The 14686-nt window shown below is 48.5% G+C and overlaps 1 protein-coding gene across 4 annotated transcripts in view; it reads right to left on the bottom strand.

Moving 5' to 3' along the window:
- Nucleotides 1-4864: 4864 nt before the first annotated feature.
- MYO10 (myosin X) overlaps nucleotides 4865-14686 on the bottom strand; it is a 221120-nt gene continuing 211298 nt past the window's right edge. For all 4 annotated transcript variants that reach the window (XM_049708320.1, XM_049708322.1, XM_049708321.1 and 1 more), the window contains 7 exons: nucleotides 14069-14366; nucleotides 13221-13428; nucleotides 12399-12535; nucleotides 10961-11081; nucleotides 10090-10542; nucleotides 7808-7999; nucleotides 4865-6339 (listed from right to left, as the gene is read on the bottom strand). In XM_049708320.1, coding sequence (XP_049564277.1) covers nucleotides 6238-6339; nucleotides 7808-7999; nucleotides 10090-10542; nucleotides 10961-11081; nucleotides 12399-12535; nucleotides 13221-13428; nucleotides 14069-14366 — 1511 coding nt within the window. In that variant the 3' untranslated portion in view covers nucleotides 4865-6237. The remainder of the gene's footprint in view (nucleotides 6340-7807; nucleotides 8000-10089; nucleotides 10543-10960; nucleotides 11082-12398; nucleotides 12536-13220; nucleotides 13429-14068; nucleotides 14367-14686) is intronic.

Here is a 14686-nt window from a genome sequence, read left to right as displayed (position 1 = left end):
CAGAGTCATGAGTGAGCCCAGCAGGGAACTGCCCAGCTGAGCCCAGCTCAAACTGCCCACCTATAGAATCATGCCCTCAATAAAGGACTGTTGTTTCGGCCACTGGATTTTGGAGTGACTTGTTAACACAGCCAAGCTGTTACAGCTAGTTAAATAAATTACTTTCTAAATCCCAATATCCTCCACGTACAATAGGTTTGCCAACACCTACATCGTGGTCACTGGGAGGACACAATAAGATGATGGTCGTGGTGTACCAGGCACCGTAACACGTGCTGAGCAAATGGTAACAAATGCCGGTCACATCAGAGAGATGGTCGAGGGAAAAACACAGTGAAAGGAGAGCATAAGAAGGAATTACTTAGAAATCCACACTTTGCTCCCTTCTGCCTCATGGAGTTTCTTCATTCGTTGTTCCATGGGCATGAGTTCGGACTACACATCACGAACATGCATTTTTCGGCTCGATATTCACCTTTGAAAACCCTCCTCCTAGCATTCTTGTTTTCTGGACCTTTCAACACATATGCAATGGTCCATATACTCTTGCTCTGATACAAATCGACTTCCTATTTCATATATTTATATATTTTATCTCCAACTGGGCTCTAAGCAACTTAAGACAGTTCTTTGGTTTCCTTTGCAAACCCCACTGAGAGAGTGTTTGGCTTTTTTATTCAAAGAGCAAGAATTTAGTAAATACTTAGTAAATTAAAGTTAATTAAATTATGTTCTGGTTGGTGTTGATCCTTGGGGTTTTCTTATCTCTAATCAAGAGGCCTATTAAATTTCCTCAGTGTCAAGTCACTAAGTAAACTTACAAAGAACAATTCCGCCAAGAGATCAGAGTTATAGGAATTATTCATTCTCTTTCCTGGCGTGTCAGGAGGGAATGGTGAGAACTAGCAATTGGTTCCCACCGAGCAAACGTCTGGATGCCTCAGAGGCAGTAGACCCTGTTTATGTCGCAAACTGCTAATCAACTCGATCCTGTTATTACTTGAAAGAGAAAATAAAAGTTCTTGGGAAAACTAAATATAGGCAACGAATACATCCTCTGAAAACATATTTACTTTTTCCACGTAATCTTCCCTCACTCAAAATGCTTCAGGCTTTCTAAGCGCCTTCTTTTTTACTTCCTTCAGAGGTTTTCCTCTGAATAAGATGTTGATTTTTACTGAAACGTTATTATTGATGTGTCCTTTCCATGGGGCGCAGGACCCAGCTTCTGCCAGCTTTGGAGAGCCGACCGTGCATGTCGTTTCAACTCTGCGTTCAGTGACGTCACCTTGGAGCTTGAAGTCAGCCATGGTGGGAATATTGCCACCATGAGAATCAGCAAACATTACCAAGTGGGACTGTTTTCCCCTGGGGAGCCCGTAAATGAACTGCTGCCAGGGCTCCGGGTGCCTGGGAATTACAGCTCCTGTCATCCTGAGTACAGACACTGGGTCTCAGCAGGAAATGTCAGGGTCACCTTCCCACTGCTGAGCAGCAGATGCTCTAAGTTGGGGGACTGACAAAAGGGGGGCAAAATGAAAGCAGGGCCGAGATATGTGCTGCCAGATAAGAGCCAGCTTATGGGCTGAAACATGGGTGAGGTAGAGCGTGCATGAGACAAGGCCGGAGACAAGTGGGATGGAAAACACAGGGCACGTAGTAGAGATGCATCTTTTGGTTAGAAGGATACAGGAGAGTTTTAAGTAGAAGAGGGATATTTTGGATTTATGTTTGATAAAGATACCTCTGGGCGTCTGGTCTGTGGAGAACAGCCTACACAGGTCAGGGAGGGAGGTGAAGGGTACCAAGGGTGGAAGCCTAGAGGCCAGTGAAGATGCCATCTGGGGCTGGGGCAGAGGGGGCCGTGGCATGGCTTCTGACCTTTGCCCTGACACCTCCACCCCCGTGCTCATGCTCCAGGAATCCTTAGCCCCTGCCGTAGGGCAAGACCAGATGAAGATGCCCCACCTCTTCCCCTCGGGTTCCCCCACCCCCCATCCCAGCCACATCCACCCCCCTGCTTTGGGCCCCTGGAACGCTACTTCCTGAAATTCGCCCGCCCCCTGCTGTGTGACCTTGGGTGGGCATTTAGCGTTTTCACCTGAATTTGTCTGATCTCCGGAACTTCTCGAGAGCTGAGGCTGGGACTCGTTCACTATGTCTGGCTAAGCTCAGCCCGTGACGCTCCCGGCGGGCACCGTGCTGGCTTTCTTGGAGTGTGTGTGGGGAAGACAGTTTCTGTCCTGGAGAAGCTCTAGTCAAAATCTCGGTACTGATCAAGTAGAAACGAGGGGTGATGCTAAGCCAATCTATGATGAGAAATGCAGGGAGGGAAACCAGGGAGGTCATTCAATATAGTTGACAAGAAGCACAAAGCAACCGTCTCCGACCTGCAGACTATATTCCTTGACTAACGTGTGGAATCAAAATTCTAGAGCCAACGATTGGTTATAAAGGAGATGGTATACTTGTAGAATCATCTAAAACAGGGGTCTACAAACTCTACAAAGGCCCAGAGAGTAAGTACGTTCAGCTTTGCAGGAGGTCCTGTCACAAATGGTCAACTCTGCTGTTGTAGGGAAATCACACCTCTAGACACCACACAAATCAACAGGTAGAGATCTGTTCCAATAAAACTTTATTTAAAAAGCTGGTTGGGGGGCTTCCCTGGTGGCGCAGTGGTTGAGGGTCCGCCTGCGATGCAGGGGACACGAGTTCGTGCCCCGGTCCAGGAAGATCCCACATGCCACGGAGCAGCTGGGCCCGTGAGCCATGGCTGCTGAGCCTGCGCGTCCGGAGCCTGTGCTCCGCAACGGGAGAGGCCACAGCAGTGAGAGGCCCGCGTACGGCATTAAAAAAAAAAAAAAAAAAAAAAAAAAAAAAGCTGGTTGGCCTTTGGGCTGTAGTTTCCTGACCCCTGACCTAAAAGATCAAAATTATATACTCCGAAAATCGCAATGCCAAATCTGGAATCCAGGTCCAATATTTCCCCTCATGTCAATGATGCTTCTCTGGTCAATTGTACAAAACAGGCATAAAGGTGCTGGTTAAATTTAGTTTTACGTGTGCTTGTTTTGGTCCCTATTAGATAGTAAGCTTTGGTGGGTGAGGATTTTCATGCTCTCTAAAGCACGTACTTTTATACCCAGTAGACATAAACGTACTTCTAGAATATATCAAAGATCCCAATGGATGAGATAGATTAAATACAGAATTTTACTATAAGTGTGTATGTGATCTCAACTTAAGGTGCTGAGTAAAAAGTCTTATACATAAGAGTTTGCTTTCTTACATTTCTGAACTATTTTAAGAGAGGAATCAAGGGGCCTCTTTTCTTTCCTCTCTCCAAAGCTGTCTAGGACACTAAAAGGATTAGGCGCCTCTAGAGGTATCATGTGGAATCACATCTAAAATATTCTGGGGAAAAAAGCAAGGTGCAAAAGAATTTATGCTTTTATGTATTTTTTAAAAGGGAAGGGGTGGGAATATTTACGTGAGTGTATGCTCGGAACATTTCTGGAACGATATTCCAGAAAATGGTAAAAATAGCTGTTTCTGGGGAAGGAAAATGGGTAAACCGGGGATCATGGCTGGGAGGAAAAGTCACTTTACTCCCACTGTTTGAATTTAAAAAAAACCTCACCTATGTGTATCCTCTTTCAAAAGAATTAAAAATGAAGACAAATGAAAAAACAACTAGGTTTCTAAGTCTGCAGCGATGCCATCTTTCATATTGATGCCTTTCTCTGCAATAAGCGGACTCAAAATTACTCCACGGGCCCGTTCAAACCTATTAACCTCACCCACAAACGAGTACGTGTCAATCTGGTGAAATCAGAATCAACTCTGTGGATGGAAGAAAAGTCAGTGTTCGTTTCTTAGTTGTGGTATTTTCTGCGGTTGTATAAGATGTTACCACTGGGGACACAGCCGGTGAAGGGTGTACAGGCCTCTCTTTACCTTCATGGCAACTTCCTGTGAATCTATAATTGTTTCTAAATAAAATGTTACAATGAAGCTATTGACGAGGAAAGGCCTTTGTGTAAAGAGACCTGGGTCCTAGCTCTGGTGTTGCTGCAACGCCTTAGTGGAGTCGCTTTGCTTTTCTCTGCCTAAGTCCTCATCTGTAATTGGGGGTGCAGGGCAGCCTTGCGGGGTGTGAGAAGTTACAGAGGGAATCCTGAGTGGTGGGCAGTGGAAAGGCACTTCTGCCAGCTGCTCGCAGGGCCTGAAATGAAAACAAGGACAAGAAAATATCCGAGTCTTAGCTCACCTTCCCTCTCGTCACCTCGAGGCCACAGGCGCTGGGGCAGCCCCTGGCTTCAGGTCGTCTCCCAATCCCTGTGGAGTGGGAAGAGGGGTCTCCCGGACACACAGACACACGGACACACAGCGCTTAGAGAGGGACAGAGGGGACTGCTCACGTGCTGTGTCTGGCCGAGGAGCCCGTGCAGGTGAGACCCACGTCCCCGGCTAGTTCTTTGGGTAAATGGGTCGCTAAATAAGCTCCCCTGTATTGTGCTCACAGCGATCAGGGCTGCCAGTGGATGCAGGACCATGATTTCGCCACCAGGAATCCTGGGGCTCAGCTACAGGGGGCGCTCCGACACCCACGATTCAAGTCCTTAGATTGCTGTGATTTCCTCGAACCTGGCCTTTTACCTTCTCAGCTTTCCTGGAGTCACGCTCTGTGTCTAAAAAAGCAGCTGAGACGTCTATATGTGTTTGCTTTTAGACCTGGTGATCAAGTGCATGGAACACACAGCTTCAACCCTCTGAAGTCCAAAGCATTAAAACCAGAACCCAGCAAAACCAAAGTCCATATGGTATTCAGAGCTGCCCCATAAAGAAATTACACTGCACGTTAACTAATATCTTTTATTGTCAGACTTTCTTGAGCCATCAAACAATGATTCCGCATGGCTGTCCATAGGGGTAAGGCAACTTTCCTTTTTCTTTGTGGGTAGACTTAGTTGGCCTAAGTCTTTACAACTTCTCTGTATAAAAATAGAAGTCCAAGACCAGATTATTTTTCTTCTGGTCATAAATGCTGACTTATTTACAGGGGCCTTGTTCAGACCACCATTATACACGTGGGATAAAATAGGTGTGTATTTTATTAAAACCTCAGCATTGAACGTCAGGGTCCTTTAAAGATCCACTCATGTGTTATGCTTTCAAGGAAGGTAGCATCTTTCCCCCATATTCCAACATGGTTATGTTGCCACCTACCCAGAGTGATACGAGCTAACCTTCCAAGAAACATTTTTTAACTTAAATCTCATAGAAACTAAGGACTCCAAAATGCCTTCATACGGTTCTAAAAACAGCCTTAGAGCCAGCTGTTTAAGAGTGGTTTATAAATACAGTTATCTGTAGGCTGCATATCTGTTTGTAACACAGCAGACACAGATTGCAGATTTTGCTACACGTGAAACAAAACTGGAGTCAAAATGTGGCTTTCGGAATACAGCAAAGACAGGAAACTCCAGGATTCCGGGTTGTTAATAAAACCACCTTGTAAAGTAACAGCTGACAACTCTCACTCTGAACTATTAAAATATACAGACGTTACGCCATTGCACATCCTCTTTCCCTTTGCTTTCAATGCTCATGAACAATGATGAAAGTGATGGGTTTATGGACACATGCGTGCACGGGCAGGCGCATGCACTTAAAAGATGAAACAGAAAAAGTTAACATACGTCCAATGAGGAAGGCTGCCAGCAGCGCTCCAACTAAAATAGACCGTCGTCCTCTTGCTCTCCCTCCGTCCCCCCTCCCCACTCCCTCACCTTCCCTCCCGGGGGAAATCAGGCTGGGAGGTTAGTGCAGAATAGATGGATCAATGCCCCCCCTCCACCCCCCTCAAGCTTAGCAAGTTTCCCCTAAAAGGGAGGGAAAGCATTTCTCTTCAGTAGCACAGTTAAGGTGGATTAGTGTCGGTTCCACAAGTTAAGGCACTTCTGGCTGCTTTGGTGGCAGCGTGGGTTTCATTTCCTCTCTTTTTAAGGCATGTGTCGTCTAAAAGAAGTAAAGCTTTGGAAACTGGGTCGACAGCTTGAGACACTGATCACTGGAGTGGACAGGATGAAAGGTCCCCCGAGACACCGCCCTCCGACGAGGGGCTTCTGGAAAGCCTGGGCAGCCTCGCCTTGGGCTGCAGGTGCAGGAGCCGGCTGGGGCCGAGGGGGCAGCACGTGGAGATGCTCAATTCACATGGACTCACGGCCACCTTCACCTGGAGCTGCCCTGGCTGCTCACGGAGCGCGAGGTGCTGTAGCGCTTCTTCACGATCATGCTGATGTAGGCTTTCATGAGCTTGGCCACGTCTACCACCTGCCGGGGGAGCAGAATCGGCCCACGGTCACAAGTTTCTGAGGGGCCGGGGGACCCAGGCTAACAACCAGACATCCTCTGCCCAGCGCGGGCAGGCGGGGGCCCGTCCTCCCAGCAAAAGCCACCAGCCTGCCGTGCGAATCCACGGCGCAGGCTGTGTAGGAAGCCAAGAGTTAGAGCTGCTTTTCCCTATTCCTCGTTGGGTAGAAGGGGGACTCGTGGCCTTTCCACGTATGACGTGTGCCACCTGGTGGTTGCCTGATGTAAAACTGTCAGATTTTGCAAGACAAAAAGCCCCCCACCAGATGACACTACAGTGTGTGGGTAGGGTCAGGGCTTGGGTCACTGTCCCCACTGAAGATAGAGCCCACAATCACAGCTTTTAAAGATTGCATCCTATCGTGCTGGTCAAAACCTCGTGATGCAGCTGGAGACACAGAGCTGAGGCCCGAGGAGCTGGCAGAGCCTCGTGTGCCCGTTCTGTTCCCTGCCAGTTCTGAGAGTCCAGCAGTAGCTATTTCATGGTGCGTTCACTGCCTCCCCTTCTGGCCCGTCCCTCCTGATGGCTGGCCTGCGTCCCCGTGAAGGCATCCTAACTGGCTCCCATTTCCCTGATCTCTCTTCCCTTCCAATCCCACCCCACACTGTTTGTAAAAGCACTGTTGTTACACATCACACACCAAGAGCCCACGGCAGTTCCGCGCTGTTTACTGGAGTTGTGCAAACCCGGCAGCCTGGCGCCTGGGGCCCTCCAGTCAAAGCCCCACCTCTTTCCACCCTCCTGCACAGCGCCTCCTCTCCATCACTGTACACCAACAGCCAAACGGGCAGCGTGTGATTCCTGCCCACTTCCCACCTTTGCTTGCTAGCAGCTCCCTATGTGGAGACCTCAACAGGCTTCCTGTAGTATCGTTATTATTATCACTGCATTTTACGCTTTGCAGCGGGATGGCACACATATATAGAGGTGTTTTCTGTCAGCTAGAATTAGCTCTGTCCAGGACGCTCTGCCGTTCGCTCCCTCCGGCTCCGTGGACACTGGCAGACCCACGTCTCACAGCTGCGATCCACTGCCACCTCGTCTAGTAAGCTCCACAAGGCTTTATTGCCAAGCTATATATATATATATATATATATACATATATATATATATACACACATATATATATATATATATATATATATATATATATATATATAGGACCTCTACATCACTTCCCTTTCTCTTCTTTTCCTACAAGGGTACAAGGGAACCAGATTTCTCTGTTGCAGAGGTACACAGAACAAATGTGGGGCTGTGAGATTCTGGCCTGTGAGAGACCTGCAGCTGGGGAAGGCGCACCATGCTGTATCTTCCTATGTCTTAAAAGCCAAATATCCAAATAAAATTACTTGGTCAAAGGCGTCAGGAAACGGGGTGCTGTTTTCCTCTTTTGTCAAGGCCACGGATGAAAGATTTGCCTCTTACCTCACTGGTTTCGAAGAGCAGCTCCCTCTCATCGACGACGATCTTGTACGTGTTGGCCAGGGGGGCCCCGAAGGAGAGAATGTGCTCGTACTGGAAGACTTCCAACGGTCTCCCCTCCCCGCGCTTGTAGACAGACACGGCGTCTGCGCTGACGCCCAGCCAGAGGTCCTGGGGAAAGCCGCCTTCCTTGCACTGCGGGGCAAGAGTTAGTGCAAGAGATCATAAAAGTTAGAAACAGAACGTAGAAACCACAAGAGAGGCTTTGAGTCCAGCACTCTGCAAAGAACGCTGAGTGCATTCAGCGTGTCCTTATGCTGGGGGCGTTGAAACACAAGATATGAGAAATGGTGGCTCTTTGGCGGCCTTGATGGATTTCTGACCAGCTGATCAATCCTGTGCATTTGGGGAATCCTACTTGGTAAATCCAACATCTTGCTTGGACTCTCCACCTCTCAACATCATCACTCTCCTGGCCATCTGGATTAGCTACGCGGAGGTGGCCGTAGCCGTGGAACTTGACGGCGATACCCCAGCAAATCAAGCAGCCCGAGCCAGGGCTACTCTCTTCTATCTCTAGTTCTGCCTCCCCTTCCTGTTTTGGATGATTATTCTTCAAATACAAAATCTAGGATCACAGAGGGAAATTCTCCCAATCTGTGCTGAGCAGTTTGGGCTCCTCTTGAAAAACACGTCTCGTGACAAGGAGTCGCAATGACCTTAAGTGCGTATGGTGGTCGATCTCATTGGTTTAACAACAGACCTTCCTGCATGGATCAGTGGAGGAAAATAAGAGCCGGGCTGGCTGTAGGGGATGACAACACAGGGCCATGGGAATCAGGAGGGGTACACACTGGTGACACAGAAGAGGAGGTACTTGTACAAAGCATCTGATTTATACTTAAAAACAAATGTAATTGAATCAATCAACCAACCAACCAACCCAAAGATAGCATCCAATGAAAAGTCATGAAAGGATCTTGGAATATATGATCAACATTTAGATTTTTATAGAGCTTCATTTAAAAGTCATCAGATAACATGCTGAATGATTATGATCGTACGAAAAACAGACCAAGGGCTGGTTTATCTAGACCAAGCACTGGCAAACTTATCTGTTAGAGGACAGACAGTGAATATTTTAGGCTTTGTGGTCTCTGTCACACGTACTCAACTCTGCCATTTCAGTGTAAAAGCAGCCAGAGAAAAATATGTAAAGGAATGAGCCCTGCTGTGTGGCAATAAAACTTTTTTTTTACAAAAAAGGAGGCAGGCAGGATTTGGCCCACGGGCTGCAGTTTGCCAAGCCTTGATCTCAATCATTAGTAAGATTTTCTTTCCATAAATGGTCTACTTAAAAAAAAAAAAAGGTCTGTGTCTTTATTCTCGTCTTACCCCTAGGTTCTTCATGACCTTTTTTTTTCTTCTTACATTCCATATATATGTGTTAGCATATGGTATTTGTTTTTCTCTTTCTGACTTACTTCACTCTAGAGCATGGACTTGAGGATATGGGGAGGGGGAAGGGTAAGCTGTGACAAAGTGAGAGAGTGGCATGGACATATATACACTACCAAACGTAAAATAGATAGCTAGTGGGAAGTAGCCGCATAGCACAGGGAGATCAGCTCGGTGCTTTGTGACCACCTAGAGGGGTGGGATAGGGAGGGTGGGAGGGAGGGAGACGCAAGAGGGAGGAGATATGGGAACATATGTATATGTTTAACTGATTCACTTTGTTATAAAGCAGAAACTAACACACCATTGTAAAGCAATTATGCTCCATCCAATAAAGATGTTAAAAAAAAAGGATATGAATCAGTACTGGGTTGATGTGAGTTTAGCCAAATTCAAACTGTGAAATAGAAATTCTTCCCTTCAAACAGTCATGGGAAAAAGATAAAAATGTAAAATCCAAGGATATCCAAAATTTCTAATTTTATGGACACAGTTCTAAAAAACATTTTTTTTAAACTTTAATGCAGATTTTTACCAGCACTTTTTCGTTGGGGCTATAGCTTGAATAAGAAAGAGTCAGAAATTATTTAAGAATAGATGACACCTTAATTTTCCACTCACTTCTAACATTAGGAGAGCATTTACTGTAAAGGAGGAAGAAAACTTTGGGTGGGTGGCGGGTATGAAGGGTAAAATTTGGGGGCTCTAAAAAGAGAGGGTGGGAGAGCCAAGTGTTCCACCAGGTCCTCCCTTCCCCAGGAACCTGACCGTGGTGGTCGCACAGACCCCGGTGCAACCGGGTCCGAGAAGCAGCAGGCAGCTCTCACCTCCACATCAAAGAGCGTCGACCCGTACCCAGGCCACTCCTTGATCAAGGCCATGTACTTGGCCATGGCCTGCTCCTGGCTCATCCCCTGAAACTTCTTCCACTTGCCGATGATGCTGGCCCGCGCGGACGAGACCTCCTCCTTGACCCACATGTCCAGCATCTGCCCCTCCTCTGCCCTCTGCCGCACCGCCGCCCCCGTCCGGAAGCTCCGGCGCAGCGTCCCCTCCAAGAAGCTCGTGCGGCGCTTCTCCAGCCGCTCACACGGTGTGAAGCTCTTGGTGGACTGGCTGATGCGGGCCTTGAGTCTCTGCAGCGAGTAGACCTCCTCCAGGGGCGGCACTGGGGCGTGGGGCGTGTAATCCCCCTGCAGGTACTGCAGCCGCAGGGCAGCCAGGACCTGCAGGTTCTCCTCGGGGGCCGGGTAGTGGCCGTGGACGACGGCTTCGTGGGCCTGCAACAAGGCGGTCAGCGGCGCTATGGGCCAGGCATGGCTGTGCGACACCACGCCCGCCTGGCTTGCTCCCTTGTTCCACCAAAGGCCACCTTCCTTAAAATTGTACCCTAATCCTCCCGTGCCACCTTAAGGTTCTCCGTCGCATGGATACCACTGAACATGTACATCTATCTTATTTCTTATTGCTCCCCCCGTAGCCTCTCCCCTGTCCCAACTAGAACAGTTCCTGGCCCAGGAGTTCATATAATACGTGTAGAAGTTTCCTTCTACGAATGAATGAAAGAGCAGCTGACCCCGTCCACGCTGGGAATTCTACTGCCACGCGTGATTTCCAAGAACTAGCAGTTAACGTACGAGGGGTACGAACGGGTTTCACCCCTGCCCGTCTGCAAAGGAGCCTAAGAGCTCCATGTACCTGTTCAAACATGAAAGCAAATTCCACGCTGTCTTCTGGCACGTTGTCTGTGTCCAGGAAGCAGTAAAGTTTGAAGTAGAATTTCCAGGGCTGGTCACCCACCTCTGATGTGGCAGCCAGCCTACAGACGGAAGTTGAGAGAGACTCAGAAAGCAAAATGAGAAATGGGCCATGGGTGACCCACAGGGAGTTCACTGCATATGGTGTATTCTCGGCAAGGATTCAGACATCCTGTCTGTGCTCAGATAGCAGAGAGGGTGGAGATGGGGATGGCGGGAGAGAAAATAGAGCCAGAGTGAAGCTTATCAGAGTTCCCTGCGAATTTTACTTCCCCGGAGGTGAAAAACACACTTTCATCCTAGTTTTACTTTAAGACAACAAACAGGCAGCCTTCAGGTAAACCGAGCTAACCAGTATTTCCCTGAGTGTCCCAGTCTGGTTAGTCCTAGCTACACACAGAAAGCAAAGAAACAAGGCCTATTCCTTCATTCCCTTTGCCGACTCGCAAACTATAATAATATTTATAAAAATTGACATGAACATTTGGGAGGCTATGTTTACAGAAAGTAGGAATATCCCTCTCCCCCGCCATCGCATTTTGGTTTATTTCCAACAAAGCACTTAGACCAGGCCCACCTTGAGGAGAGGAGGTCACTTCCTCTGGGACTTGGAAGTTTGGGGCTGTTCTAAACCTCTTGGTCCCCTGACACATTTCTTTTTTTTCTTTTTTGCGGTACACGGGCCTCTCACTGTTGCGGCCTCTCCCGTTGTGGAGAACAGGCTCCGGATGCGCAGGCTCAGCGGCCATGGCTCACGGGCCCAGCCGCTCCGTGGCATGTGGGATCTTCCCGGACCGGGGCACGAACCCGTGTCCCCTGCATCGGCAGGTGGACTCTCAACCACTGTGCCACCAGGGAAGCCCAATTTCTTAGTTAAAGCTACTCCTGCCCTCTTATGCAGCTGGGGAGGGGCAGGGCCCAGCCATGCTGGAGTCTCGTCATTGGTACTGGCATCATGCTGAAGGAGGAATATCTTTTGTGTTACTTGGGGGATGTGAATATTGTGGGTCCAAGAGATACAAAATGCAGTTTGAAGAGTTTATAAGTTGGCTTCTGTCCACTCGTCCAGCTTCAAAGCTAATGACAAGTGAAAATCTGAGAATCAGAAAATTCCAAGATAAGGGTGACAGCAGGACACCGAGAGAAAGAATGGAGTAGAGGATCAATGACGGGGTGAATCCTATTTGAGACAGTGGCTCTATCTAGGAATCAAGAGAAACAGGCAGCAGAGAGAGATGAGAAATTACATATGCTTTAACACAGGCAAAATGAGATGAACTCAAATGTACCCTGAAGCCAAAAGTGGAATCAAAGTTCAAACCCTCTGGCTCTTAACGTCCTTCCTCTAATCGGCTGGCACTCAGGGAGAAGGAACTTACTTTTCAAACTTTGCTAATACATCTGCTACAATGGTCCGGCTTTCGACGGCTTTATCGACGTGTCCGTTGTACTCAAAGAGCGCAAACATGTTTCTACTGTCCTCCATGGCCAGGCCTCGGATCAGCTTCTCCACCACCTGGAAAACACGGGGACTTCAGCTTCCGAAGCTGTGCTTCTAGAATACGCCTTCATCAGAACCCAGAGGGAGCTGCCAGCAAAAGCGAGGGTCCAAGCAACCTCCCAACACTGTCGTGTACGGAATCTCCAAGGCGCTGTTTTCCCCGGCTCTCTTGAAATCAGTTCTCTCTCTTCCTTGCCAAAGAGAACACAGGTTATTTTGCCCACAGCTAGGGGCAGATGCCGGCCGGTTTCTTGCAAACCCGTAAGCGCATGAAAACTAAAGCCCATTTGCCTGATAAATTCACAAACTCATAGCGATTTCCACTGACATCTCTGCTACACCAGCTTTTCCGGGTTTTACTGCAGTATTCCTTTTAGCCAATTGGTTTTACGGTACTAAGTTTAAACTGAAAAAAGAAGGAAAAATGAAAACATGTTCACCCAACGTGCTAGATATTTGTGTGGCAAACAGAAAAACACTGCAGAAGTGAGAGGCTAAACCCTTGTCAGAGCAGACGTAGCTGAGTCAGGTCCGCAATCTCTACTAGGTATCGACTGCTTCTTGGATTAGCATTACGTCTGTTTCCTTAGTTACTGAGCAGCTGAACCATGCCAGCCGCAACTGTGCATGACAGTCAGCCTAACTGTGCCCAGTTTTCCTGACCTAAGTAAGCACGTGGGCAGCTGCGCCTCTCCCTCACCTCCCCGGCTGTGGTGTGGGAGCTGATGGTGATCTTGCAGGAGCCGCCGCCGTGGCAATACACTGTGGACGTCATCTCCTGCCGATGGATCAGCGCTTCGATTTCATCTCGGGAAGGCACAAACTCTCTGCATTTGGTTTTCTTGAGAGATTCGTAAATGAAGAGGGCGTATTTTTCCATCTCGGTTCCTGGAAACTGTTCCCGTATCCTAGGAGCCAAACACTAACTGTTAATTGCAAGATCTGAGGACGGCTGGCTACGGGGAACCGGGCGGCTTCAACGTGGTGCAGACCAACACGGTGAATGGGGTCCCAGTGCAGAGCAAACGCTAGCCGCTTCCCTAGCTCATCCTGGGCTGTTTAAGGACCAAAAAAAAAAAAAAGAAGAGAGAGAGAAAATCCAAAGACCAAAGAGCCCAAGTATGACCCGGAGCAACTTCTGCTACTAGCTGACCTCTGTAGAGCTATTAGATTTGAAAGAGCCACGTGCCTCACACTACTGCATGAAAATTCTCTTTCCACAGTTAATCAGAAGCTGAATCAGACAGCCTCTACCTGTTTGATCTGGAACAAATAGCCAAGGTTGTTTTCTTTTTTCCCTGTTCATACAGAGTAGTGGTAATTAAATTTATCAACGTCCTACACTTCAGGACGTTACACCCAAAGGGACCTGTCCCTGGATCAGCCCCGTGTGGCTTAGAGGGGAAAAAGGTCGTCTGTGACCCGTAAGTCAGCTCGGGTGACCTAGGAGCCCGACCCACACAAGGTGTCTTCTGTTCCAGGTCCCACTGATCTGAACTGTGTCCACCACACTCCCGACGTGAGCAGCGCCGCCCGGGCCACTCGTACCTTCTCAGGTGGAACTTGAGGTACTTGAGGATCCCCCGGCTGGGCAGGAAGGTGCAGCTCAGGCAGGTGAGGATCTGCCAGCTGCACAGGTTGCCCACGCTGCCCGGATGGGGCACCTTGTTGGTCTGTTTGATGAGCTGACAGTAGAGCTCGTCCCGCAGAGGGCGGAGGTCGTGCCCCGTCTGGAGGATGCCCTGGATGATGGGAGTAGGGTCAGACATGGACTCCAGCTGCTGCAGGGAATTGAATATCTTGATGGCTTCATCCTGAAGGGTCGTGTAGCCTTTGTCTTTGAGCACTAGGAGAAGCACAACAAACACGAGTCCCACGAGGCTTTGGAGAAGGTACGATCTGAGCAGCAGACAAGAGGCAGGAACGGGGACCAGAGCTACTTCAGGATGCAGTGCCCACCACCTGCTCTGGACACTCGAACAGCCAAACAGAGGCGCACAAGTAACTGAACTATTTTACTGCGCAATAACGCTTACTGAAAAGCTGGTCTGTTGCCAAGCAAGTTCCGCATTTGACATGCAAGACAACTGTTTAAGATCTGGTTCTCCAATAGATTAAGGGTACTCTGCGCTCCTGGGGAGTGCTGGCATGTTTTTTAATACAACA

This window comes from Orcinus orca, chromosome 3 (assembly GCF_937001465.1).
Source record: "Orcinus orca chromosome 3, mOrcOrc1.1, whole genome shotgun sequence".
NCBI lineage: Eukaryota > Metazoa > Chordata > Mammalia > Artiodactyla > Delphinidae > Orcinus > Orcinus orca.
Note: the sequence above shows the minus strand (reverse complement) of the source record. Positions and strands in the feature narration are given on the sequence as shown.